Here is a 24,971-nt window from a genome sequence, read left to right on the forward strand (position 1 = left end):
TTGTCCATGCCTAGGCAGGGGGTCGGACTCGATGATCTGCTGAGGTCCCTTCCGACCCAAGCATGTTGCACATCAGCAACCACACCATACTGTGCAGGAAGGAAAACCTTAATCCAATGGCAAGGAATATCTAGATGACCAGAGGCTTCTCTTCCACTGCAGCCATCACCCCTCTTTGCAGCCGTTGCAAAGTACTCTTTCTTATCCGCCTGCTCTGCCACCGAGGACTTTTATTTTTGGATCATGGTTAGACTGGAAACCTCATTCTGGACCTTGTCCCCATGGACAACCCTACCAGGAGAACAAAACTTGAGGTGGCATTGCTCTCAAGGTCATTGGTAGTGTACAAGGCTCTTTACCACATCGAGGCTGAGCTCCTTGAGGGAGTTAATGAATCTCGGGGGTCAACATGGAAATGTCGTGCTGCCACGGGGGTGTGCACATCTTAAATACTGCATGCCATTCTGGTTCCCCCACCTTCAAAAGACACCTCTAAAGGGAGGTAATAGAGGTAAAAAAGGTACAAGAGAGGAGCAATAAAGATGAGCAGGGGCATGGAGAGGCTTCCCGATGAGGATAGTTGAAACAGGCTATTGAGTTGAGGGGAGTCTAACAGAGGCCTATAAAAATCATGAATGGTGTGGAGCGGAGAAAGTAAGTAAGGAGTTATTATTTGCCATTTTTCTCAGTATCAAAACTTAGGCACACCCAAGGGAATGATTAGGTACTGGTTTTAAAAGAAAGCCAAGGAAGTTTTTGTTTTTTCATACAACGGGCAATTAACTCGTGGCACTCCTTGCCGCAGGAAGTTGTAGATGTCAACAATATAATTGAGTCCAAAGGTAGACTGGACAGATTCATGCCATGCAGGTCTGTTGGTGGGTGTTTAAACATACGGGCACCAACACATTGTCATGGGTGTCATTTCAGGGTGGGGAGGCTCTGCTCCAGGTGCTCAGTGCGATTTTAGGCAAGGCAGGTCAGCTCTCTTCCATGGCTCGAGTTATGCAGGAGGGCAGACTGAATGGTCTCAAGGTCCCCTATAGTCTTGACATCCTTGAGTCTGTGAAATGGGGACAATACACCCCCTGCCTCTCACCCTGATAAGCTGCTTCATGCCGGGGCCGTGTATCTCAGTGGGCGTGTTTACACATGTATTTAAGTATGCCTAAATTTAATGCGCATTATCTTCGTGCAGGTTTAGGCAGGTGTGTGCCCGTGCAGGCATTAAAGCACATTAACGCTGTGTGTGTGGACTGACTTGGGACTATCTTTAGTCCCAAAACATGCAGCATTAATGCGCTTTAACGCATCCACACGTGCATTAATGTGCTTTAACTATCCACACCCAGGTTTGATACCTGCAGGTATAAAACGTAGGTGCAGTTAGCCCCAAATTGCCATTTTTCAAGCGCATTAAGGGTGCACATGCGTAGATGCTCACCCTAATCCATCTTAAATTTAAGCTAATGCACCTTAAAGTGTCTTGTGTAGATGCGCCCAGTGTGTACCTTCCAGGGAAGCATTCATGCATCAGCTTTCTGCTAGAGAGGTGCAGGTGGGACAGTACTGCAACTTCCTTCCAGACTGTGGAAACCCACCCAAAACTCTGGATATTTAGTGAGGTCAGCCAGCCGATGCACATCTATCTGTGCTACAGTCACACCTCTGACTGCTGCGGAGAAAGACTGCCTTGATCCTAGCTCCATTAGGGTGGACAGCAGCCAGTGAAATGGGGCTTGGATCGTTATCACCGTGCATTTGAGCAGCTCCTTGTGTGGCAGAGCACCAGGATCAGTCCTACGGTGCTATGCAGCGCTTGCCACAATTGGCCCCTCCAAATCTACCCCCGTGTATTCAGTGCCCTGTGGGACAGCACCCCAAACTTGGTCACAGTGGGCCTTGCCACATGTTCAAACCAAAGCTGGCTGGAAAACCAACTACAAAGGTGTTACACATTTCCAAGCACTGACATTGCAGCTGATTGGCTCTTTTTATAGCTGGCTGGACATTTTTATGGATCGCTAATTATAGTGTAAGTGAGGGCAGTCTGAATTTATTGTGCAGTCAGGCAGCTAATTGTATTATAGCTGTAATATGCAGCAGGGGCCTGTGCGACAGTGCAGTGCCCAGCTCCTCAGTGCCAGGGCATGGGACGAGACTATTATTCCTTGTTTTCATTGCGGGGGTAAAAAGGTGCCTGTAAAGGACTCGGATGAATGGTAATTTATTTCTGTGGCAAAAATAGGCTTCCAACCTACTACCTAAGGTGGAAAGTAGCGTTGTATATAAAGGTTTTATTGGTGGCATTGATTTGGGGTTATTTCAGAAAACACATGTAAAGAAGTTGAGCCATATTTTACAACTTACCATTCCATCCCAAGTATGGGGTCCCCTAAAAAGACGTCAGACGGGACTGGGTGAGAAACACCAGGCGTGTTATGAGCAAGGGAAGACAATGTTCATTTGACAGCGAGATATTTTCTAGGAAAACATCATCCCACTGAATTACTGGATCAGCTGCTGATAGAAAGCAGGAAGGTAATTCGGACTGGTGTTGGGGGTGTCTGTCTTTTTATGGTCAGCTGCTCTGAGCGGTTTGGGCGGGTTATAAATACAATAAATCAAGCTCCGTCGCTGGGTGTCTGTACAGTGTCCAGTGCTGATCAGAGAGCGCATATCTGGTCTGCGCCGTGCCCGGCTCAAACCTCCGTGGCGATGCCTGGGGTCAGAGGGTCTGGCTGGTGCCTGGTCAGGATGGGGAGGACCCCCCTGCGTTCCTGTCAGGTTTTGCACGGTGCCCATCATCGGCTGTCTGGACGCAGGCCCCGGGAGCTGCAGCTGTTGCCAGGGGAGATTCCAAAGCAGAGCCGGGCGCCAGCAATGGGAATGCAATAGGATCCAACCCCGGTATGGATGGCAAGGGTGGGGTTTGCTCCAGACTGACAAGAAGCCTGGCCAGTCCCAGCTTTGCAAAGGTGGGACTAACCCTGCTCCAGCAGCCTTGTCACTTCCTAGGAAAGGACCAGCCCATCAGCATCGCCCAGGGACATCCCCAGCACCCCCACACCCGGGTGCCAGGGTAGCTGGCAGGTGGTGTCAAGGAGTCCCAAGCTCAGGGAAGAGAAGGTGGTGGTGGGACGTGGTGTTTGCTGCAGAGACGGAGGGGACAGGGGAGCAGGAGCCCCCAGGTACGTTCCCCTGCCGGGGCCAAAGGGAGAGGGGGGCTGCCCTGCAGTGTCACCAAGTGGGCTGCAAGGGGGACAGCTCCACCCTGCATACTTTCTTGAGAAAATGGCTTTTTTCCACCCCCCTGCCCCGCCGCGTACCTGTCTCTGAGACCTGCCGTGCTTATTGCATCCTCGAAAGCCAAAAGCAGGGGGTCAGGCAGGGTGCATCTGTGCTGGGTGTGTGGGTGCAGGGATGGGCAAGGAGGTGCGTTTGCGCTGAACGAGGGCAGGGAGCTGGGAGACCTATCTACGCCGAGTGGAGGCAGGGCGCTAGGGTCGGGGGTCACTATTCTGGCCTCTGCATCATTGATAATAGCAGACAGCGATGAAATCCCTATGTTCGAGGTGCCTTGGTGTCAGAAATGATTCTGGTGAGCAATTCTGCAAGACGCTCCCATGCCTCCCGGCTGCTGGTATTGAGACAAGGAGCCCAGGGGGTACAGAAGTGCCTTTGTTTTGTCCCTGCACGGTCTTTTCAGGTGTTTAGGTGTGCGGCAAAAGGCTAACAGTGCCTATTTCCTTCCTCCAGTAAAGATGTCGGGGGGGGCCTGATGAGTAGCTGAATGGGAAAGTTAAAGGCTGGGTTCGCGGCAACCCACCTGTGGCAGGTACTGGACTGGGAAGTGCTGGAGAAGCTATGACGGGGGTGGAAGAAAGCTGGGCTGGGTCGGGCTGGACTCCCTGCACTTCCCAGTCCTAGCACACGGACTGTAGCACTCTCTGGGTGTATGGTGCGGCACTGGGATCGTCTTACCTTTTTTGGCAGATATGCCTCAAATTAAACTCATGCCCTCTCCACATGCCACTCCGATCCCCTTTGCCTGCTCCATCTGCTGCTCTGCTTTCTGCCCCCTGCCCTATCTGCCACTGACCTGCCTGTCCCCTCTCCAATCCCCTATGTGTCACATGCAGAGGCTGCTTGTGCCACTCGTGGCACACGTGCCAGACTCCTGCCATAGTGGGCACATGCTCACCCCTCTGAGGACAGGCCAAAATGCAGAGGTCCTTGCTCCTCTCCTGGGATCATATCCTTTCTGGATATGAGCCAGAGCAGCTCTCCCTGTGACTTACACAGCAGCGGTCTGTGCTCTTGGGCTGTAGGTACAAATTCAAACCCAGTGGAGTGGTGTGTGATGGTTGCACAGAGGGGAAATGTATTTCATTTTTATCCTTCTTAATAAAAAGCCTCTGCAACTGCACGCAACACAACTTGGTAGAAGGAGCATGTACGTTTGCGTGCCTAAATATGCATGTATGTATACTGATATATATTACGTGTCAAGCAGTCAAAATGCTAGATTCCCAGTTTCCTGTGCCATTCCCAGCTAAAAAAAATGCTAGATTCCCAGTTTCCTGTGCAATTCCCAGCTAAAAAAAAAAAAGCTAGATTCCCAGTTTCCTGTGCAATTTAATCTCTGGTCCTTTGGGCATTACAGAGTTCAGCTACATGCTTCCATTTTATGTTTCCCTATCAGAGCACGGCATCATTCAGCACACAAAACAGAGGCAGAAATGGGCAGAGTTAAAGTGGCTTGAGCAGCCATGAACCTGGGTGTTTTTTGCCATGTGAGCAATTGGCTTTGCAACCTAAAAGGAAAAAAAAAAGCTCTTTTATGGCAGTATTGTTGGTTGTAGCCATGTTGGTCCAAGGACATAGGCGGGTAGCGTTCTTTGGGTAGATGTAGCATCTTTTATTAGACCAGCTAAATAGTTGGAAAAAAGTTTGCAAGCTTTTGGGTGCAAACACCCTTCGTCAGGCACCGGGAGACTTTTATAGCACTGTTTCATGTCTAACCAGGATGCTTTTTTGCAGGCTGCTCAAGAAGTTGGATGTCCCCACGAGGCTGTGCAAGTGTACGAGTCAGGCAGGGGATCTGGCCTGCATCACAGCTGCTCCTTGGATGCAAATGGCTGCTGAGCTAGGCGCAAGCGCCGATTTGGGTCTCCAGCTCCAGGTGCCCCTTGAGCAGGGGGCACTGCCGCCTGTGAAGATGGAGGCGCAGGACCCGGCAGGCCCTGAACCAGGGGATGGAGCAGAGCAAGGCGAAAACCTTCCCCTCCTCGTCTGTTCTGGGACCATTGGGGAGTTGCTGAGATGGGCAGCTCCACACCAGCCCAGGCCTGAGCGGCAGGATGAACTGCCCCAGCGCTGGGAGGTGCAGTGGCAGGAGGTGCTGCAGGCTTTATGGACCCCTCCAGAGGTTGTGCCAGCCACGGTGACCCCACACCTGCCTGTGCTGGTGCCAGGGGAAGACATGGAAGCTTATTTGGCCACCTTTGAGCGTGTGGCCGAGGCGTGCCAGTGGCCCAAAGGGGAGTGGGTGACGCGGCTGGTACCAGCCCTCAGTGGAAAAGCCCGGCAAGCCTACAGCAGCCTGGAGGCCAGGGACAGCGGGGACTATGGGAAGGTGAAGGCAGCCATCCTCAGGGGGGATGACGCCCCGCTGGAGACGCGGCGCCGGCGCTTCCGCGGCTTCCGCTACCAGGACGGTGAGGGGCCGAGGGAGGTTTGCAGCCGCCTGCGGGAGCTGTGCCAGCGCTGGCTGGAGCCCCAGCGCCGCAGCAAGGAGCAGATGCTGGAGCTGCTGGTGCTGGAGCAGTTCCTGGCCGTCCTGCCCGAGGAGATGCAGGGCTGGGTATGGGAACGCAGCCCCGAAACCTGCGCCGAGGCGGTGGCCTTGGCAGAGGGCTTTCGGCTGGAGCAGCCAGAGGCTGGACTATGGGAGCAGCAGGTGAGGACCTTTATACCTTATCACTTCTGTGCAAATCAGGTGTGGGGAGGGAAGGAAGGGGCCAACTATATGCACAGGCTCTGGATGGGACAGGTTGAATAGCAGGTCCCATTGCTGTGCTGCAAACCCCATCCATGGTTGGAAATGTCCTCCTTAGAACAGGGAGGCAACGTGGGCTGTCCGTGCAAGGTTTGGGGTGCGGGGGGGGGGGGGGGGTGTTGTACACATGGCACCACCCTGCACAACTTGTAGTGCGAGTCTGAGAACATACAAGGTTTCAACCAACGGATTGGGAATATATCTATAGATAGATAGATGATATATTTTTATATATTAATATACATGCACAGACACACAGGGGATAATGAGTATCCTGCTCCTGGAGGAAGGGGACCGTAGCTCTGGGACTCTTCTGTTCAAGATCAGAGCCCGACAGTATGGGGTTGGTCAGGACTTAGAGAGGAGGAGGAGGGTAATGGGTTGTGACGGAGGTATACAAACATAGAGGCCGTGATAGACGGAGAGGAAGATGGCTTTCCAGGATGCTAACACTATATACCAAAACCCACCTGTCTCAGGGTACGATCGTCCTGAGGGCTGCCGCCCACAGGCAGAGTGGAAAGGGGGTGGCAAGTTTGAAGGCGAAGATGTTTCCAGGGGTGGTTGTCTCTGCAAAAATTTAAACCCTCAAGCAAATCTGAACAACTCCACTCCCTATGGCTTCTCCAACTCTTGTCTGTCTCGTTTCTTTTGGAGAAGGTTAAGAGGGGCTGTGATGTCTTGGGTAGGTACGTTTTACACAGGGCCACATCTAACTCATGTCTGCTACCAGTGGGGTCTTTATTCTCACACAAAGGCAGAACAAAACCCCGTGAGGCTGGGAACTGAAGGGAGACACATTCATGCTGGAAAAAAGTTGCCAGGGTTGAACAAAGAAGGACATCAGCCACGGGGGGCTGCTGTGACAGGGTGGCTTCTCCAACACTTAGAGCCAAAGAAAAATAGGGCTGGAAGGGACATCTGGGGGTCATTTAGTCCAATCTTCCCACTAGAGGCAGGATCATCCTGATCCAAATTATCCTATATAAACCTATTAGAAAAACCACGCGATCAACCTTGACACACAGCTGCAAGGCACAGCACGCTAGCCTGCCACAGGTAAAGGAGGGGGACAACAGTGGCCAGGGTCATGCTGCTGTGAGGGCTGTTAAAACAAGCTCGAGATCCAAGGAAAGGGACCGCGCTGCCCCTGCCCCCCCTTCCCTTCCCTTCCCACTGCACCCCACTATGGAGCAAGGCAAAATCCCCCATAGTAGGCATGTTTGCATGATACATTGACTGCGCAGTAGCGTGCCAGCACAGACAGTGCTAACACACTACTGCTCAGTATTATTAGGCTACTGCGCGGTAGCATTATTGCTACTGTGCAATAACCCTGATTACTGCACATTTACTTAATACTTGCTAACATAAGTACTAAATAAATGCACAGTAGTGTCTTGTGTAGACATGCCCACTGTATACCAGTCTGGCCATAGGGTACAATTCCTTCCTGATCCTATATATGACAACTGGTCTGACTCTGACTAGAGAGGCGATAGCCTCTAGCCAGAAATCTCTGGGTTTTAGTCCAGCAGGAGCAAAATCTCCAGCGCTGGCTGCAGCTAACCCCCAGTGCCTCTGAGGAAGGCAAGAAGGAGGGGAAAAAAAATCCCAACTCCTGACATATGTAGCAGCAGGAGGGCCAAAAACTTCCTGGCTCCATATGGCAACCAGCAAAGCCCAGAAGTACAGGAAATAAACCCCGTAGAGCATAGGCATTCCTCCTTTGCAGTCTGTGGATTGAGATGGGGTATTTCTTTATGCAGTCGATGTGCCAGCCTAGCTGGGAACCCTGGGACAGTGTGCCAGGGTCCCTGGGTGGGATTGTCCAGCCTGGGTTATATAGACAGCTGGCCTGGAGAGCTATGACATGGGGGAAACTACATTTCCTAGAATCCCCTCTTTGGTGGGGCCCCGAGGCCGTAAGTGCTGCATTATGATGTGCGGCAGACTCACGCCTGGCACCTCCTAGGAGAGACACTCAATAGAAGAGCAAAGCAGATCATCAGAAATGCCCTAATGCATGGTTTTTTTATTCCTCTACATGAGGCACCATTAACCCGTGCAACTTCCCAGTGCAAGATTGAATTCAAGTCCAAGAGCATAGCAGGTTTCAACATATGAGGCGGGGAAGACGGCTTTCCAGGATACTAAGAATGAATACTGAGACCCTTCCGTCTCAGGGTGCAAGCCAGTCTTTAGCTACTCAGGATCATTGCTTCCTGGGGGACCAATGACCCCCAGATTGTGGGTTCTTCCATTCCTGCCCACTATGCAAGCTTTCAGGCACAAACACCCTTCATCAGGCATTGCAGAAAGATTATAAAAGTTCTCCTAAGTAGAAACAAAAGTTCATATTTCATAGGATTTCACAGAAGAGTCAATAGATGGAGAACTCCTCTGGGCAAGGAGTTCGTAGCTGGTATGGAGTCTCTGGCCGATCCAGCCTAGCCATTCCTAGGTTCTTAGTCGCACAGACCCCGGGCAGTACTGTGGTCCACCTTAGGAGGACCCCGCTGCAAGAGCATCACCTCATTTAACTTTTGCCTCTGTGTTGCTATCAGTTGTGTGATGCAACACCATGAGCACTGCACACAGTTTCTACCAGGGTTATCATCCATGTGTCCTTGCACCACTCCCAGTGTCCACCTTTCCTGATGCATCCTCAAGGGTCCAGCATAGATCTGCTGTCCTGTCTCCCCTCTTCACACCTACGAGGGCTATTCCCCATCATGTCCATTCCCAGATCCGACTCTCCCAGGCCGTAGCTCTGCGGTGATGTATTTGGCTTGTCTCTAGGTCATGGTGCGTGTGAAGGTCGAGGAAGTGACCTCGGAGAAGATGGCATCCCCTGGGGCATTCTGGGAATCTCCTGGCGCCCACCTGGAGCAGCCACCATCCCGTCCTGAACACGTGCCCCCAGTGGAAGAGGAGGCAGGACGGGGTGAATCCCGTGGGCCTCAGTATGAACCGACTCGTATCATCAAAGAGGAACCCCAGCCCCTCCAGGAAACGGGTAATAAGCTGGGTATGGGGCAAGGTGGGAGCTTCTTAGGAGTAGCTGGGAGGGGAGCGCAGTGCCTGGCATAGAGAAGCTGGGGGGAATGCATTGGCCTGGGACAACAGTGGCCCGAGAGGGTCTTATGAGAGACAGAAAGATTGATAGACACATACTAATATTTATCAAAATAAAACCACTGAGGCAGGTTACTTCTCCGTCATTAAATGAAATGAAAAACAATGTTCCTACTTGAAACAATTTCATTATGAATTTTCTCCACCCAAAAAACAGAAAGGGCAAGTACACATTTTTGAATGCAATGAATCATCCATTTGTAGCTCCCAAATTGGAGTATAAAACGAACTATAGCGTAGTAGCCCCAGACCTCACGGCTTTTGCCGATAGCCTTTTTGGGGCCAGAAAGGAACTTCTTTCAGCTTATCACTGCTACTCGGTTGGGGGGGGTCACCTCCCTTGAGACATTGGGACATGAGCCACTGGTAAGGCTGGTTCTCCTGCCAATACCAAAAAACCTAGAGATCCATGGGTAGATAGTCTTGCTCTACCACACAAGGTCATACCTATTGCCAGATTTGGGGTCAGGAAGAACATTTTCCCTTGGATCAGATTAGCACAGACTTCTGCCTCTTTCTGTAGTGTGGGGTGCATCCCTTTCCTAGGTTTTGTGGAGTGCATATATACAATATAGGTATCCAGGTTGTAGCTGTATTGGTCTAGAGGAAGCAGCAGTCAGGACTTGCAGTAGAAATGGTAACTTTTATTAGACCAACAAGATTTTTGCAAACAAAACAAAAAAAAAAAACAACCCCAAAAAACCAAAAACCTTTTATTTGCAAGCTTTCAGGCACAAACATCTGTCATCAGGCATCGGAGAAAAAAAGATTGTAAAAAGTTCTAAGTAGAAATGAAAGTTCATATTGCATATTGGAGTCAATAGATGGAAAACTCCTCTGGGCAGTGAGTTCATAGCTGGTCTGGAGTCTCTCACCTATATGCAAGGGTCTGTGATGATACAAATTACCTTGAAACCAAGACAGGGGCAGTGTCTCAGGTGGTCACAGTTGCTTCCTGCTTGAGAACATATAAAGATTTCATTAAAAAAATTGGGTAAAGTTCAGTGTCTTCCATGTGTCAGGTATCCAGGTTGTAGCCATATTGGTCTAAAAAAATTTTTTTCTTCCTCTAGACTGTATTGGTCTGGAGGAAATAAAATATGAACCATCATTTCTACCCAGGAGAACTGTTCCAATCTTTTCTCCAATGCCTGATGAAGGGTCTTTGTGCCTGAAAGCTTGCAATTAAAGAATTTTTTATTGCAAAAATCATGTTGGTCTAATAAGATATCATCTCTACTACGAGCCCCAATTGCTTTATATACAATATAATAGCATTAATAGTAACATTGGGCATGTCTACACGAGATGCTTACTGAATATTAGCCGAATAACACTGCACGGTAGTGTGTCACAGCAGAAGCCATGCTAATAGCCTACTGTGTAGTGTCATTCGGCTAATATTCAGTAAACGTTACTAAATAGCTATGCTCCAGTGCAGTAACTCTACTGCACATTTAGTTAGTGCTCTATTAAGTGAGCACTAAACTAACTGCGCAGTATCTAAGGTGCATTAATGAATGTGTAGATGTGCCCACTTTATATTAGGTAATAAAATTAATGAATTTGTGGTTCCTGGTAAAAGCACACAATGAAAGCAGACATTGTACTAATTTAAACAAAAAGTAAAACTGAGCAGAATATGATGATGAAAAAAATAGATCAAATAAAGCACTATAAAGTAATGGAGTCAAAAATTAAAAGCAGGGGATTCTATTTGATTTTGGCCCTTATTTGTGTGCAGGTATACCTACAGACTATGTAACAGGTTGCCCTCCCCAGCAGCATTTTTTGTTGTTGTTGTTGTTTGTTTTTCTGTGTTTGCCATCTGCAGCCTATGAGGAGTGCCCTTGAAGTCCCTTAATGCTTCTTGTATCCCACTGTTATTCTCCTGCCACGTCTTGATGTAAATATTATACAGATGTTCTTACAAGTAGGAGACTGCCTATTGTATTCCTATGTTGGGGTTCTCAGCCACCATGGGCCTTGCCCCCTGTCTTTTTCTAGCTAGGCCTGCCAGTGTACACCCACCACATAGGGTTTGGCGCTGAGACTCTAGCTCCTTAATCTTGGGGGCTCGTGGCCCTCCTTTTACTTCCCTTACAGATCCCAAGCTCTCTGGCCTACAGACCCATCCACTAGCCCCACAGCCGGCGGGTCACAAGTTCAAGGCTGGGCAGCGGCCCCACACCCCCACTGGCCCAGCCCAAAAGCACACACCTGCACCCACTGGCGCACCAGGCCCCCTTGGCCTTTTATGACCACACCCAAGGCACTAATGAGGCCTCCTTCTCCCCTAAAGCCTCGACCACAAACCACCAGTCTCAATCCACAAATATATTATAAACAGTAAGTCCATGGGTTATAGCCACAAAAAAAGTAGAAATTAAAGAAGGCAGCATGCCAGCTTACATTTCTTCGTGGCTTGGTGCTTTGTCTGCGATGCTCCTCCCTGTGGCACTGTCATCACTCTTCTGAGAGTTATCAAGAGTTCCCTTCTTGCAGCAGCCAGACCAACAGCTAAGCCACTCCGTGGAGCTCTCATACACAACCTCCTTCCCCTTCAGCCACTGCCTTCAACTGCTGCCAAGCCCAGGGTTTTTATAGTTCTGGTCCGCCCCCTTCCAGTCACCTGACTAGCCGGCCAGGCTCAGCTTTTAACCCCTACCTTGCCAGTTGGCTGCGCCCAGAAACTTCGGGTCTTAAAGGGACTAGCCAGCTTTCTGGTAACAGGGTTAGGGTTCCCTGTTTCACTATAGTAAGATAGACTGTGAGTTGTTAAAATGAACAAGACCAGAAATAGTGATTTAAGTCACCTCTCTCATTCTTCCTGCACGAATGTATCCTGCCTGACTAGGGTTCAACACCACCTACCCATGATGACTGTAGATCTCATTAGAAATCTGAAAAAAATACCAATTGGTATACCAATACTAGACAGTGAAGTCTAATAATGGCCTCCTGTTGTTTGTGCTTTTGTGCTCCAAATCAATAGATTTCTAGGCCAAAAGATTACTTTATTACTCTCCAAAAAAAACGTAAGTTTGGGAAAATCTCACTGCCTGTGTATCTGTCTGCAGCCTGGTGTCTTTAATTCTTAAATTTGTATCTTGTTTTAAGCATGAAGGATATATTGGGTCTGTAATTGTCAGCACATTTCCCAGGTCATTTGTCTGGAGGAGCGTATAAATGCTATTTTACCATCTAAAGAAGGATTTCTTGGGAAGAAAGAGACTTCTAAAATGTACTTCTTAGGCCACGTGACAGGGGTACAAGCTCGAAATGTTATTCAATATGTTAGGATTCTTAATTGAGCTAAAGTGCTCACATTAAGCAGCCCTGTTTCAGATCACATAAGACTTCTTATTATGGAATTTGGTAGAGATAAAAAAAAAACAGTTCAAAAAGTCATTTTTTTTTCTATTTTGGAACGAACCATGGGGTCAGCACCCCATAGCTCCATATGGTATGGTCAGGCTAGGCTCTTTGGGTAGATGGGATATCTTCTGTTGGACCAATGGAGTAGTTGGGAAAAAGTTCTTTGCAAGCTTTTGGGTGCAATCCCCCTTCTTCAGGCATGGGGAGTCTCCTATGTCATGGTGTAAGGTGTCCTTACTGCTTTGCATATTGTTCCTTGTAGTTGTATCTTAAGGTCAGACTCCAAATTTGAACCAGCATCACTCACACATTATTAGATGCTCACCAGAGCAAAGACATAGGAGGATGTGTTTTTCTCTGATAATGATACAGGAACTGGATTCCCTCCACCGTCTCCACACCAAAGTCCCTACGTGATGCTCGGCAAGTCCTATAATCTTGGTCAAAGTCCTTAGTCGCTTTGTCTTCCTCTGTGTCTGGGTGGCCAAGTTGAGACCCTTGGGTCTGAGTCCCAGACATGCTGTGCACTCGGCTGTGGCAGAGGTCAAGGGGAGCTCTGCTCACACATACAAGGTGTGCTAAAACAATAAGGCTCTGAAAGTGCAGTGGGCATTTTTCTGGCTGTTTTAGTTTTAATCACTCTGTGTGTGGAAATAGGGGTGGCGATGATGCCCTGCCCCAGAGGAGTGTTGGCAGATAAATTCACAGATGTTTATAAGTGCAGAAGATGTGCAGTGAGGGCAGGGCAGAAGATCCCACGAAGAGCTGATCGTTCTGCATTCAGTGCGTGGTTTGTATGGTGTGCAGTGGGGCCCGCAACGATGAATGGGAAGGATAAAAAGACCCATTGAAAGCTGCCTATTCAGCAAGCATCATCCATCCTGTGCAATGAATGGAGCACTGAGTTCCTGCTCTCCCCGACCTGCTTCTCTCCATCTTAACCCTTTTCCTAACCTTCCTACACCCTCTTTTTCCTGTCTCCCCACCCCCTCACCTATTACAGCTTTGCCCCTTATCCTGCCCCTGGCTCCTGCTTGCATTTCCGAGTTTGCTATGAGGCTGTTTCTCTACCACCCTCCCTCTGATTCCTCTGTCCTCTGGGGGATTGGGAAGAACAAGTGTTGAGGGTTTTTTTTCTTTCTTCTGATAATTCCTGACATACTAGAGGAGCCGCAGAGGGCTGGGATAAAACTGAGGTCAAACCAGTATTTAGAAAAAAAAAAGTTTAAGCAGAATGAACTGAGGAGCTTTCAGACTGGTTAGTCTGATGTTTGTCCTGGGCAAAATTATTGAGAGGGCGATAAGCCATGTTATCAGTGGGGGAAAAAGAGATGACAGAATAATGAATAACACTCAACATGGTTTTGTGGAAAATAGGTCACATCAAACAGTTCTGCATATTCTTTGTTTGGGTGAACTCACAAGCTGTTGTGCTAGAAGTAACTGTGGCTTTTGTCTTAGCCCAGGGGTAGGCAAAATGCGGCCCTCCAGGCCATTCTATCCGGCCCGCAGGGCCCCTAAAAAATTTAGAAAATTAATATTTCTCTGCCCCTGTGTTGCTGGTAGGCATTGTAGGGCCTTGGTGCCTTCTTTGTGGGTACCTTGCCCCTCAGCGACATCAGGGTGAGACCCAGTCTCGGTGCTGCCTAGATGGTCCAGGCGCTGCCCCTTCTCGCCTGCCATGTCTTTGAAGAGGTGTTCTTGGCCTGAAGCTATTTGATATTTTCATCAGTGAACTGGAAGGAAGTAGAAAAATTGTTGGCAGTAAAATTTGCAGAACACCAACCCCCCCCCCCCCCCAAAACCCGGCAAAGTGATATATAGCCACAAGGACAAGTCCGTTATATGGAGCAATCAGAATCAGTCAAGTGGCCTAATTTGTGCAACATGTATTTATATCCAGTCCAAATGCATGGTCATTCATCCAGGAGTGAAAAGTCTAGGTCACATATATGGAATAGAGGGGCACTTTGGAGAGATGTAGGAGCCACAGTAGATCAACAGTTTAGTTATGAGTTTCCAGCATGATGGTATAGCTAAGAGGGCAGGCATAACCTTTTGATGCATATGCAGGGGTATACGGAGTAGGGGGTTGAATTACCTCCATCTACAGTGTTAGAGAGGCCAGTAAGGGAGAGAGTGTCTAGTTTTGATCTCCACACTTCGAAGGAGATGTTGAAAAATGAGCTCAGAAAAGAGCTATGAGAATGACAGGGAGTAAATTGGGGGAAAAATGAAGAAGAGTGTGAAAAAATGAAGAAAATACTGTCAGAATTATTTGCAGTCTGGAGAATGCATCCTAGGATGAGAAGCTCAATGATCCCAGTCTTGAGGTGAAAAAAATAACTACATTCAATGAAGTTGGAAAGTCCTAACTTCTTTAAATGTTGGAAATGCCAGGCATAGGGTTATGGGGCCTGAGTTGGGAAAAAGGTCCCTCCAAAATAAGGAGAATTTGCTAAAGCTGAAAAAAGCTGGGGACGCCCCTAATATTAAAATATCCATTTTATATCTTGATATTATCAACAGACACCAATGAAGCCTGAGGATGGTTGATATTAATGATAGGTATGGGGTAAAAGGGACAAAATCTGATGGCATTTTCTAGCAACATTGAATAACTGGAGAGAAAAATGGGGCATTGGAAGGATGCAATTAATCTTTTATCATTAGAAAGCGGAAGTACAATAGGTGGGAGGGATTTCCTATTAGTAGTCAAGAATGAAACATAAATGGCAACAACCCAAAGGGGTGGGGGTTTTTTTCCCCCCCAATCAGTATGTGATCATTAGAATGAGGAAAGGGACAAAAATCCTCTTAACACTCTAATAATATTTCTCTATATTCTTTGGGTCTCTGCAACAGATTTGTGTTTCATATCTAGAGTTTGGCAAGTTGACAGATATAGGAACAGAGGACAACTGTTCTCCATCAGAACTAGAAGGGATTGCTAAAACTTAAAAACGGAGAGGGAAAAGAAAAAAAAATTGGAAGGAATTTATATGCATTTGATGGACGAAGGATGGTGTTACCCCTTTCCTGACCATTTGTTCACGTATAGGCCTCCAGCAATGCTCCTTTAACCAGAGATCACAGGGAAGGCAGAGCTGGCAAGTTCTGGGGCAACTGGGAATGGGCAGCAAAGTGAGGGAAGGGCAGCCGGAGGGTGCGGGATCTCGGAGGTGTTGCAGTACCGGATGAAGGTACCACAAAATGTCAGACATAACCCTCTAGCAGGTGGGAGATTATTACTTCTCTCTTCTTGAAGTTGCTGCGGTTTAAGAGGGAGGGGGAAACGTAGTCAAATCCGAGGAGGCATGTGATCCATACATGATCAGGGACTGGAGAGAGAGGTGTCACTGCGTGTCCTCCCACAACCTGCCATCCAGGTTGGATATGCATCTAGCTGGGGTCATCTAGACCCAGCACTCGTTCCTGCCTATGCAGGGGGTTGGACTCGATGCTCTATTGAGGTCCCTTCCGACCCTAACATCTATGATTCTATGAATCCATGCCGGCCGTTGGCAGCCCCAGGTGATGCCCCTTGAGCTACAGAAATGAGGGCAGGGAAGGTGCTGGCAAGTTCGGTGCAGCGTTGTCAGGTCTTAAATATGACATAACTGTTCCGGAAGCTCAAATTATCATATTTTCTGAAAAAGCGTTCTACACCAGAAAACAAAAAGTATGCAAATAAGTCATCTTTTTTAAGTAAGATCATGTTGCCTTATCCCGCACCACTGAGAGCCCGACCAGGCCACCCACTCCCAGCAGGGTGCAGTTTTAGGTCATGCCCAGGACCTAGAGCCTCCTAGCCATCCCCCACATCTCCTTCCTTACCTCCAGGATGACCCATGGAGCCTTGCAGCCAGGTGATGTTGCTGCCTCCCCTGCCAGCAGGAAACTGATCTGTTTATATAGGCGGCTGGGGATCTAAAATGGCCATGGCAATCAAGCACCTGCTGGCTGCTTGACTCCAGTCTTAAAGTGGCAGGCACCCACAGTGCCCTGCCACACACCTCCCCCCTTAAAATGGTACCCGGGGGAGGTTTTCCCTGCTGCTCCTCCAAAGCAGGCTCTTCTCAGAGCCTGTGCGAGCCCTCAAGTGGTGAGCACCCCCTAAAGGTGCTCCGCCACACACCTCCCCCCTTAAAAATGACATTCGGGGGGCTTCACTTGGCTGCCTTCCCCCCAGCCTACTGCAGCCCCTGCCACGTGGTGAGCACCCCAAAGGTGCTCCATCACAGTCAGCAAGTACTAACTAAATGCACAGGACCTAGAGTTACTGCACAGTAGCGCCAGCGCATGGTTATTGAGTGACACTTACTGTTTATTAGCAGTAAGTGTCACTCAATAAGACTGTGCAGTAGGCTATTAAGACTAATAAGACTGTGCAGTAGGCTATTGGCACGGTTTTTGCCATGACACGCTACTGCACAGTGTTATTAGGCCAATGCCCAGCAACGTGTAGATACGCTCTGGATGGATGACATTTGAGGAGATTTTATATCAGTATTCTGAGAAAGCAAAAGAGGGATCGGATCAGCACCTGTGAATTAGCAGGAGGAAAGGACAATATCTAGGTAACTTGCTGTCAGTGTCCAAAAAGCAGAGAGCGGAGGCAAGATCAGAGGAGAAAATTAAGATTTTTCTATTGATATTTGATACTTAGAGGTTGGACTCTGTCTCCTCCTAATTTGCCTATGGAGATTTTCTATTGATTTTCAAGAGGAGGTCGGATAGATATCTGGCTGGGGTATTATGATCCCAGCACTCGTTCCTGCCCAGGGCAGGGGGTCGGACTTGACGATCCGTTCAGGTCCCTTCTGACCCTAGAAACTATGAAACTATGATCGTCAAATAACGAATTGTTTTCGTGATTTCTTGGTCTAATAAAAGATATCATCTCTGACCGAAGAGTTCTAAAGTTTTGCATTTCTTTTTGTCTCAGACCAACATGGCGACCAAAGACATCCCTGAAATAAATAACTACACATTTACCCCCAACTCATCCATTTGCCAGAGAATTTTACTTTAACAGGTGAAGGGACAATGGATGGCAGCTGGGAATGGGCAGGGATTGGCATCTGGGGTTGGGCAGCAGCGGTCTGATATGGGCTATTGGGCCAGATAGTGACTAAGGAGGGAATAAGCTGGGTCTAGACTCTAGGGGAGCTGAATCAGGAAGGCTTGCTTTCTCCTTCCCTAGGGACACAGGACTGGAAGAGAGCTCCTGGGTGATCCAGCCCAGTCCCATGCTGTTACACGTAACCACGTCATCTAATCCTGCTTGTAACCACCATGATGCATCTTAAAAACCAGTTAGGTTTCTTGCCCCACTTCTTCTCCTATTATGACCCCGCCTAGAAGCTGAAGAGAGAAGTTGGTCCTTGGGGAATTTCAACTCTCCTCTCCCCATAAATAGAGTAATGATTATTAATGATTTCCTTTGGAAATCCTTTGGCTTGCATTTATGCCAGAAGTCTAACGGGAGGCTCATAGTTGTCCCCCCACCAGCCTTGAAACAACAAACTTTCCTTGGCCTCCCCAGGTATCTGCATCGTGATGATCTCTAGTGACATGAACACATTTCATGTTTTCCACAGGGCCCCTACCTCATTCAGACCCCAGGATGGATGGTGATCATGGGGTGGGTAAGCTACTTGATCCTACTTATTCACCTCTCGGCCCCAAGCATTAGTCATTTTACATCATCCAAACCTGAATGCCGACTACAGAGCTATTCATTCCCTGATAGGGTTTTCTAGGCTACTTTCATCATGTACCTTTCCAGCACGTCTGTAAAGTTGGGAAGGATTATTGTCCTCCCTTTTATGCATAAAGAATCAAGGACAAAATGATCAGAGGTCACCACTAATCCTAGGTGCCCCATTTTGGGATAGCTGAGCCTGCTTTTATTTTTTTCAGGATATTGAGTCTTTGTATAGTACTTTGTAAGTTCAGACCTACAATTAATCTTTGTTTCAACTGTGACTGATTAGCACGTCTGCAAATCAGGCTGGTGGTACTATGTATTGGGCACCCAGCAAATGAGGAACACACAGCAATTTCTTATGAAAACTTTGGTACATGTGACTTGACCAGCATTACATAGTAACTCAGCGGCAGAGGCAGGGACAGAGCTCAAGTTCCCCAGGATAGCTTCAACTTCCTTAATCATTAGATTTTCATTCCCTGCAGTCTCCTTTCTTATTCACTATGCCTTTCCTCCTTCTGCAACTATTGCAGCCGGCATCCTGCAGATAGCAGCCTCGTTTACTGCCCTATCCTGATTCATCCCTAGAGCTCAAAACCATCTTTAGTGCACCAGGAAGGCTTTTAAAGTGTCAGGGAAACCCGCACGTGCAAACAGTAATGCAAGAAAGGGCAAATGTCATTACACGTGCAAGCGCCCCGTCTGTGCTGAAGGAGGCAGGGGTACTATGGGGAAAACAGTCTGCGGTCATGTGCATTAAAAAAACATATTGTAATACAGAGGCACAAAGAAGCCAGTTTAAAGCTGCACAGACCTCCTTTCCTAACAATTTCAGTATTCTTTTAATATCGTTTTTGGGTTGTAACTTCCTAGATGTATTTTGATTTAAAATCCTTCATTCTTCTCTGCCTCTGCTCCAGCCTGAGCTCTCTTTCTTCACCCTGGTCGACCAACACCGCACATAGCATTTCAGATAAGGTCTTGCCCGTGCCTTGCACCATGACATTGATAGCTAGCAACCTAGAACTGGAAGAGGGCTCCTGGCCCACCAACCATCTTTTAATTCAAAGACCATTAGGAAACCCCTCTCAGTCTTCTTTTCTCTAAGTTAAAAATAATCCCAGTTTCTCCAACCTTTCCTTGCAATTCATGTTCTCTACCCTTCGGGTTATTTTTGTTCCTCTTTGCTGGACTCTTGCCAGTTTTTCCACATCTTTCCACAACGTCAGGCTTCAATACTGTTGAATAGAGTGGACAAATCACTCCCCTTGATTGCAGGTGACTTTCTTAATATAGACCCATACTCTAGTAGCCTTCTTTCTGCAGCAATATGCCACTGTTGATCTGCAGGGATCCTGATTTTCTCTGATAAAACAAAAATCTCCACTTTTTAACCGACTAATGTGTGTGTTTGTGTAGAGTGGTGTTTCATTTTAATCATGGAAAATATGGATTTTGGGGTTACTTTTTTTATATCTGAAAATTGGGGATTTTTTTTTTCTATCAGACAAAACCAGGATCCTTGGTAATCAGCTTGCAGTCCATTATAACCCCAAGTATTTTTCTACACTCCTGAAGCCTAGCCAGCAATTACGGGAGAATTGGCACATACGTCCTGCAGCCGCAGACAGGTAGAGTCACTTGGTGGCTATCCTGTACACAGCATACCATCACTGATAGGAGCTATGAGGACCTGGATGGCCATCCCTTGCCCATACCAGTGCTGGAACACAATCAACGCAGGGCGAATCTTTGGTGGATTTAACAGCCAAGTTGTAACCAGTGTCTCCTGAATATGTGCAAACAGATTTTTAGAAGCCTGTGATTTTTAATGGATTTAATAACAATTGAATAATTTAATAACAATAGTGAAAAGTGCATTCCTAGCTCAAGTGTGGTGCTCTAACAGTTCAAGCAAATGTTGCGTGGAGTATTATAAGCAAAAGTCATGATTCTCAACCCGGATGCTGTGGCACCCTGGAGTGCCTTAAGATCCTTTCAAGGTGCCGTGGGGTGCCACACAACGGTAGCACCATTGGGTGTGCAAGCATGTTTCACAAGATAAAGCCAGAGATTTCAAATAGGAAGCCACAAAGTTAAAAATATTCTGGCTTGGTGTGGGCATGATATGTTTTTTTGCAGGTGAAACATTGCTTTATTACCTTCCTGCAGACAAAAACTGACTGAAAAGTAAGCTGACATTTCCCAAGGGGTGCCTCAAGTCTGTTGAGAGGTAGCTTAAGCCTAAAAAAGGTTGAGAACCAGCGATCTAAAGCAAAATAAATCCTGCCCACTGCATCCTTTCCCTTCCAGGTTGAGTAATAATATCCCTCGACCTATTGAAATGCACACGCTAATATATTCCATAGCACCAAATTGTTTTTAACTCTCCTAGTAAAGATAAACAGGTGCCTTTTTTAATTATTTTGAATTAGGAGGGAATTGCCAACCTGGAGTCACTGCAGTAGTTTCCAAGGGATTGCAGAGCTGCAGGGTGGGGCCCACTGGCCCACAGGTTGCTGGTGTGAATTTAGCTAAGTCTGAGGGTTTGCTTTGATGTCAGGTGGACAGGCATTTCCTACCTAACCTATTTTTCATGGAAAACTTGGGGACCGGGGGATGGAAGGGAGGGGGTGATGGGATAGGGTTGGTCCCAAGAGTTTTCTTTCTGTGGAAAACGTTGATTTTAGTACACCCAGCATGTCTCTAGGGGCTTGTATTTATCCAGAGAAGCCAAAGCAAGCTCTTCCACTGTACAGTGGTTTACTGGAATATTATCCATCAGGCAATATTAACGAGAGCAGCTACGTACAGCGAGGAATACACCACTATACACACTACAGGATGGTGTAGTCTCAGAGCCCTCCAAATCCATCCTCAGGGTTTGGGGCAAGTTCCAGGCTCTGCTTTTGTGTGTGGGAGTTTTATACAGTTCAAGTTCAAATTTCTGTTTTCCCACCCGGTTGTCTGAGATGAGGATCTCTTGGCTAATTCAGTAGGGAGCAGGGAAACTGAGGCATTGTTCTTTCCCAGGGTTGCTGTATTAGCACTGGGCGCGATCATTGGCCTATGCATCTCAACTCCCTTCAAACTAGGTGCAGCTACACATGCACATTTCCTGTGCAGTATCTGAAATTACTGCATAGTACAGGCATACGTCTACACGTGCACACCTGTACTGTGCAGTAAATATGGCGACGTATGCCGACTTGGGCATAAATTGGGCATGATGCTAGGTATCAAATAATGCAGGTATCAGGCATGATGCAGGTATCAAATTTATGCCCAATTAGTTCCTGCACAGCAATGCACGTATAGACGCCTTACTGTGCGGTAACACTGCGTGTGTGGACCGATTTAGGATGAACGTTAGTCCCAAGTCAGTCCATGCACAGTGTTAATACGCCTTAACGCATGCATGTGTAGATGCTGGCTTATTTCTGCTTACTAATCAGTAACTTACTGTGCAATAAATTTAAGCTGGTGTAAATGGACATGCAGACCCGCACACTGTCTCTCTCAATCCTTGTCTCTCGCATGCTAATCATTGTGATTCAGAATGAATTGCTTCTGGGATCAGAGTACTTGGGAGGAGGAATATAGTGGCACACCCAGCACAGCAAAAAGAGGTGCGGGGTATTCAAAACTTCCCAGCAATTTTCCCCAGGAAAAGCCATAAACACCCAAAAACCAATTTGGCTCTGTTTCCACAGCCCCTTTGGGGAGGGGTAACTTGCCTGTGACAGGAGGTGACAATCCCCTTCTCAAAATCACCAGATTGGCTTGCAAATCACAAGGGTTTTCTTGAAAACAAAACCCATGAGATTCCAAGCAGCGATTCTCAACCAGGGTGCCTGGAAATCCTTTCAAGGGCACCATGGGAAGACACCCAATATTAACACTGTTGAGCATGCAAACACGCACAAGATAAACCCAGAGATGTCAAACAGGAATCCACTGTTTTAAAACCATTCAGGCCTTCTGTGGTCCCTCGGAGGTCTTTGCAACAGAAGAAATGCTATGTTCGTTTTCACTCCTTTTTTCACTACAAAAAAATAAGAGCTTGCCATTTTCCAAGGGGCGCCTTGAGTCTAACGAGGGGTGCCTTGAATCAAGAAAGGTTGAGAATCACTCATTTAAAACATGGAATACAAAATATATTCTCCTCCTGCATCTGAAGCCAGGTGTGGGGAGCAGGGCATCACATTGCACAGCCCTTTTCCCTGCAGCTAACGCTTGGCTTTTCTCTCTCCTAGTTCTGGCCAGAAACCTCGTGCCATGTGCAAGCCCCCAGCTGGAGGTGACAGAAGCCTTGAGGCCCAGCGCGGCATCCCTAGGAAGACCCAAAGGCAAAGGCTCGCGGGCCCCGCGCAGGGCAGAGCAGCAGCACGGCAGCCCAGCAGAGAAGCAGCCGGTGGAGCCACCCGCTCAAACTGCTGTGGGCGATACTGGGAAGCCTGAAGCACAGCTCCGGCCGTTCAAGTGTGCCGAATGCACCAAGACCTTCTGCCGCAGCTCGGACCTCGTGCGTCACCGGCGGATCCACCGCGGAGACCGGCCGCACCACTGTGCCGAATGCGGGAAGAGCTTCGTGCGCAACTCCCACCTGCTCATCCACCAGGTCATCCACCGCGGCGAGCGCCCTTTCCTCTGCGGCCAGTGCGGCAAGAGCTTCAGCCAGAGCTCCACCCTCACCCGCCACCAGCGCATACACACGGGTGAGAAGCCCCACCGCTGCCACCAGTGCGGCAAGAGTTTTGGCCGCAACTCCAACCTGACGCGGCACCAGCGCCTGCACGCGGCCGAGCGGGTCTACCGCTGCGCTGGCTGCGGCGAGGCCTTCCGCAGTCGTGGCCTCCTTATCTCCCACCAGCGCCGCAGCAAGAAGGAGCGGCCCGAAGCCTGCCGCAAGCGCACGGCCCCAGCCTAGCCCATGGTGGGGTGTGCTCCAGCATTCCCAAGGCTCCCAGTATAGGGGCGTCCCCAGCTCTGAGCTCAAGCGGTGATGTTGCAGGGGCAAAGGTGATGGGAAGGTGGCATGGTCGTCCTGGGGTGGGGGACTATCAGACTGTACTGTGCCTGCCTGCCCGTCCCAGCACCCTCGATTCATCCATCCACCCACCTGCCCCTGCCAGCACACTGCCTACAGACTGCTGACACCAAGGCTCCTTTCTGGGAGTGGGGGCCATCTCTTTCCCCTCTTGGGGGTGCTTTGTTTTTTGCCCTGCCCTTGGGAGCATTTTGGCTCAAGGGTGAGTGGGCCAGAGTGCTGCTAGCTCCTGCAACAAGGGCTGCACGTAATCTGCCACCCCCGCTACACCCACCACGATCTACCGCTCCTCTCTGTAGGCAAATCAAGACTGTGAGCCACGTTGGATCGGACTCCAGCCCAGCACGCTGGGCCACCCCTGCTAGTGACTGGCGGGTGTGCTAGCAGTTCTCCAGGCTGGGGGGATTTTTTAAAGACTTGCTTTTATTATAAGATACCGACTACGATGGCTGTGCATGTCGGGTGATAGGGTGAGCTGACTGTGGGGGGGGGCGACTTAATTTATTGTTGCTCTTATTTATATTACTGCAGTGCCTGACAGGCCCTAGTGGGAAATGTGACCTTGTTGTTGCAGGCACTCAGCGGGCCAGGACATCATGCTGGCTGCCGCAGCAGAGAGACACAGGGGCAGAAGGTCCCTGCCCTGGGGAATTTGGCACTCTGGGGCTGCCCAGAGGAGAGATGGCCCAGCCGGAGTCTGACAGCAGGTCGGTGGGAGCGTCGGGAATATGACCCAGGGCTCCTGCATGCCCACCCAGTGCCTGCCCCACTCAGCGTCTTGCCCTACACATTGGGCGATGTTTAGGTGGACGTACGTGGGGGAACAGCTGGTGGGATTGGGCAGGGCCCTTGCTCTGGGCTGGGCATGGGAGAGATGATGTGAATGTGTTGGAGAAATAAATGCCATAAGTGGGACTTGCAAGACCCCCCCTCCTTGCAAACACCAGCTGTCCGGTGTCTCCATCACTTGCCCGTACCAGTGCTGAATAACAGCAGGGGCCAGCAGATAACTGCAAGAGCTTTGGCACATGCACATGCCCTCCTGCGGCCATGGGAGACCCAGGTGAGTACAAGGCACACCAGGGAGTGGGGGAAAGGGGGTTCTCCCACATGTGGATGGAGTTACAATCACGGTCTGCAGGGTGCCAGGCAAAGTGCCCCATCTTTCTAGCCCAGCCTGTCCCCCTGTACTAAACATGAAGGTAACTGCCTGAGGTCGCGTGTGTGTGTATGTGCATGTGTGTGGGGTCAGGGGAGGGGACACGCATCATTCTTGGTGGCTGTTTTACAGATGGGGCGAGGGAGTAGTGGACAAGGGAGGGGACCCCTTCACAGTCACACTACAGATCCCAGTGATCCTCCCTCCCAGTACTCCATGTTTTAGCCCATCTCAAGCTGGGACCAGAACCGAGGCATCCTGGCGCCCAGTCCATTGCTCTAGCCCCTAGGCCCCAAGACCTGGGATGCAAACGCACCCTTCCTGACACCCAGCTTCCCTTCTCTAAGTCACGGGATTCCTCTTCTCTCCCCAGCTCACAGATAGGACCCAGGGCCAGATCCAGATGCACAGGCAGGTGCAGTTTGCAGTAATGTGTTGCACGTTACACTGTGCGCTGTGCTTCTAATTAGCA

At 48.9% G+C, this 24,971-nt stretch overlaps 2 protein-coding genes across 3 annotated transcripts in view; one reads left to right on the plus strand and one right to left on the minus strand.

The window, feature by feature from the left end:
- The window catches only part of LOC102563641 (zinc finger protein 271-like), a 52,982-nt gene extending 41,203 nt beyond the window's left edge, over positions 1-11,779 (minus strand). The window contains exon 1 of the mRNA XM_014605601.3: positions 11,612-11,779. The gene's annotated coding sequence lies outside the window, so the exon portion shown is untranslated. The remainder of the gene's footprint in view (positions 1-11,611) is intronic.
- Positions 5,156-24,283, plus strand: LOC102562929 (zinc finger and SCAN domain-containing protein 23). 2 transcript variants are annotated; one of them, XM_059731459.1, is made up of 4 exons: positions 5,156-5,962; positions 8,864-9,080; positions 22,547-23,008; positions 23,915-24,283. In XM_059731459.1, the coding sequence occupies exons 1-4, from the start codon at positions 5,222-5,224 to the stop codon at positions 24,070-24,072; spliced, it is 1,578 nt and encodes a 525-aa protein (XP_059587442.1). In that variant the 5' UTR covers positions 5,156-5,221; the 3' UTR covers positions 24,073-24,283. The 2 variants fall into 2 exon arrangements, with proteins under 2 accessions (XP_059587442.1, XP_059587441.1); XM_059731458.1 differs by having other exon boundaries at positions 22,547-24,008.
- Positions 24,284-24,971: the final 688 nt, after the last annotated feature.

Source organism: Alligator mississippiensis, chromosome 7 (genome assembly GCF_030867095.1).
Source record: "Alligator mississippiensis isolate rAllMis1 chromosome 7, rAllMis1, whole genome shotgun sequence".
Classification (NCBI taxonomy): Eukaryota; Metazoa; Chordata; order Crocodylia; family Alligatoridae; genus Alligator; species Alligator mississippiensis.

What these genes read in the sequence shown, in the direction of transcription:
- LOC102562929 (XM_059731458.1), top strand. Translation starts at nt 5,222, where the DNA reads ATGGAGGCGCAGGACCCGGCAGGCCCTGAACCAGGGGATGGAGCAGAG. An exon ending in CTGGACTATGGGAGCAGCAG is followed by an intron (nt 5,963 to 8,863) that starts GTGAGGACCTTT and finishes GCTTGTCTCTAG; the next exon opens with GTCATGGTGCGTGTGAAGGT. An exon ending in CCAGCCCCTCCAGGAAACGG is followed by an intron (nt 9,081 to 22,546) that starts GTAATAAGCTGG and finishes TCTCTCTCCTAG; the next exon opens with TTCTGGCCAGAAACCTCGTG.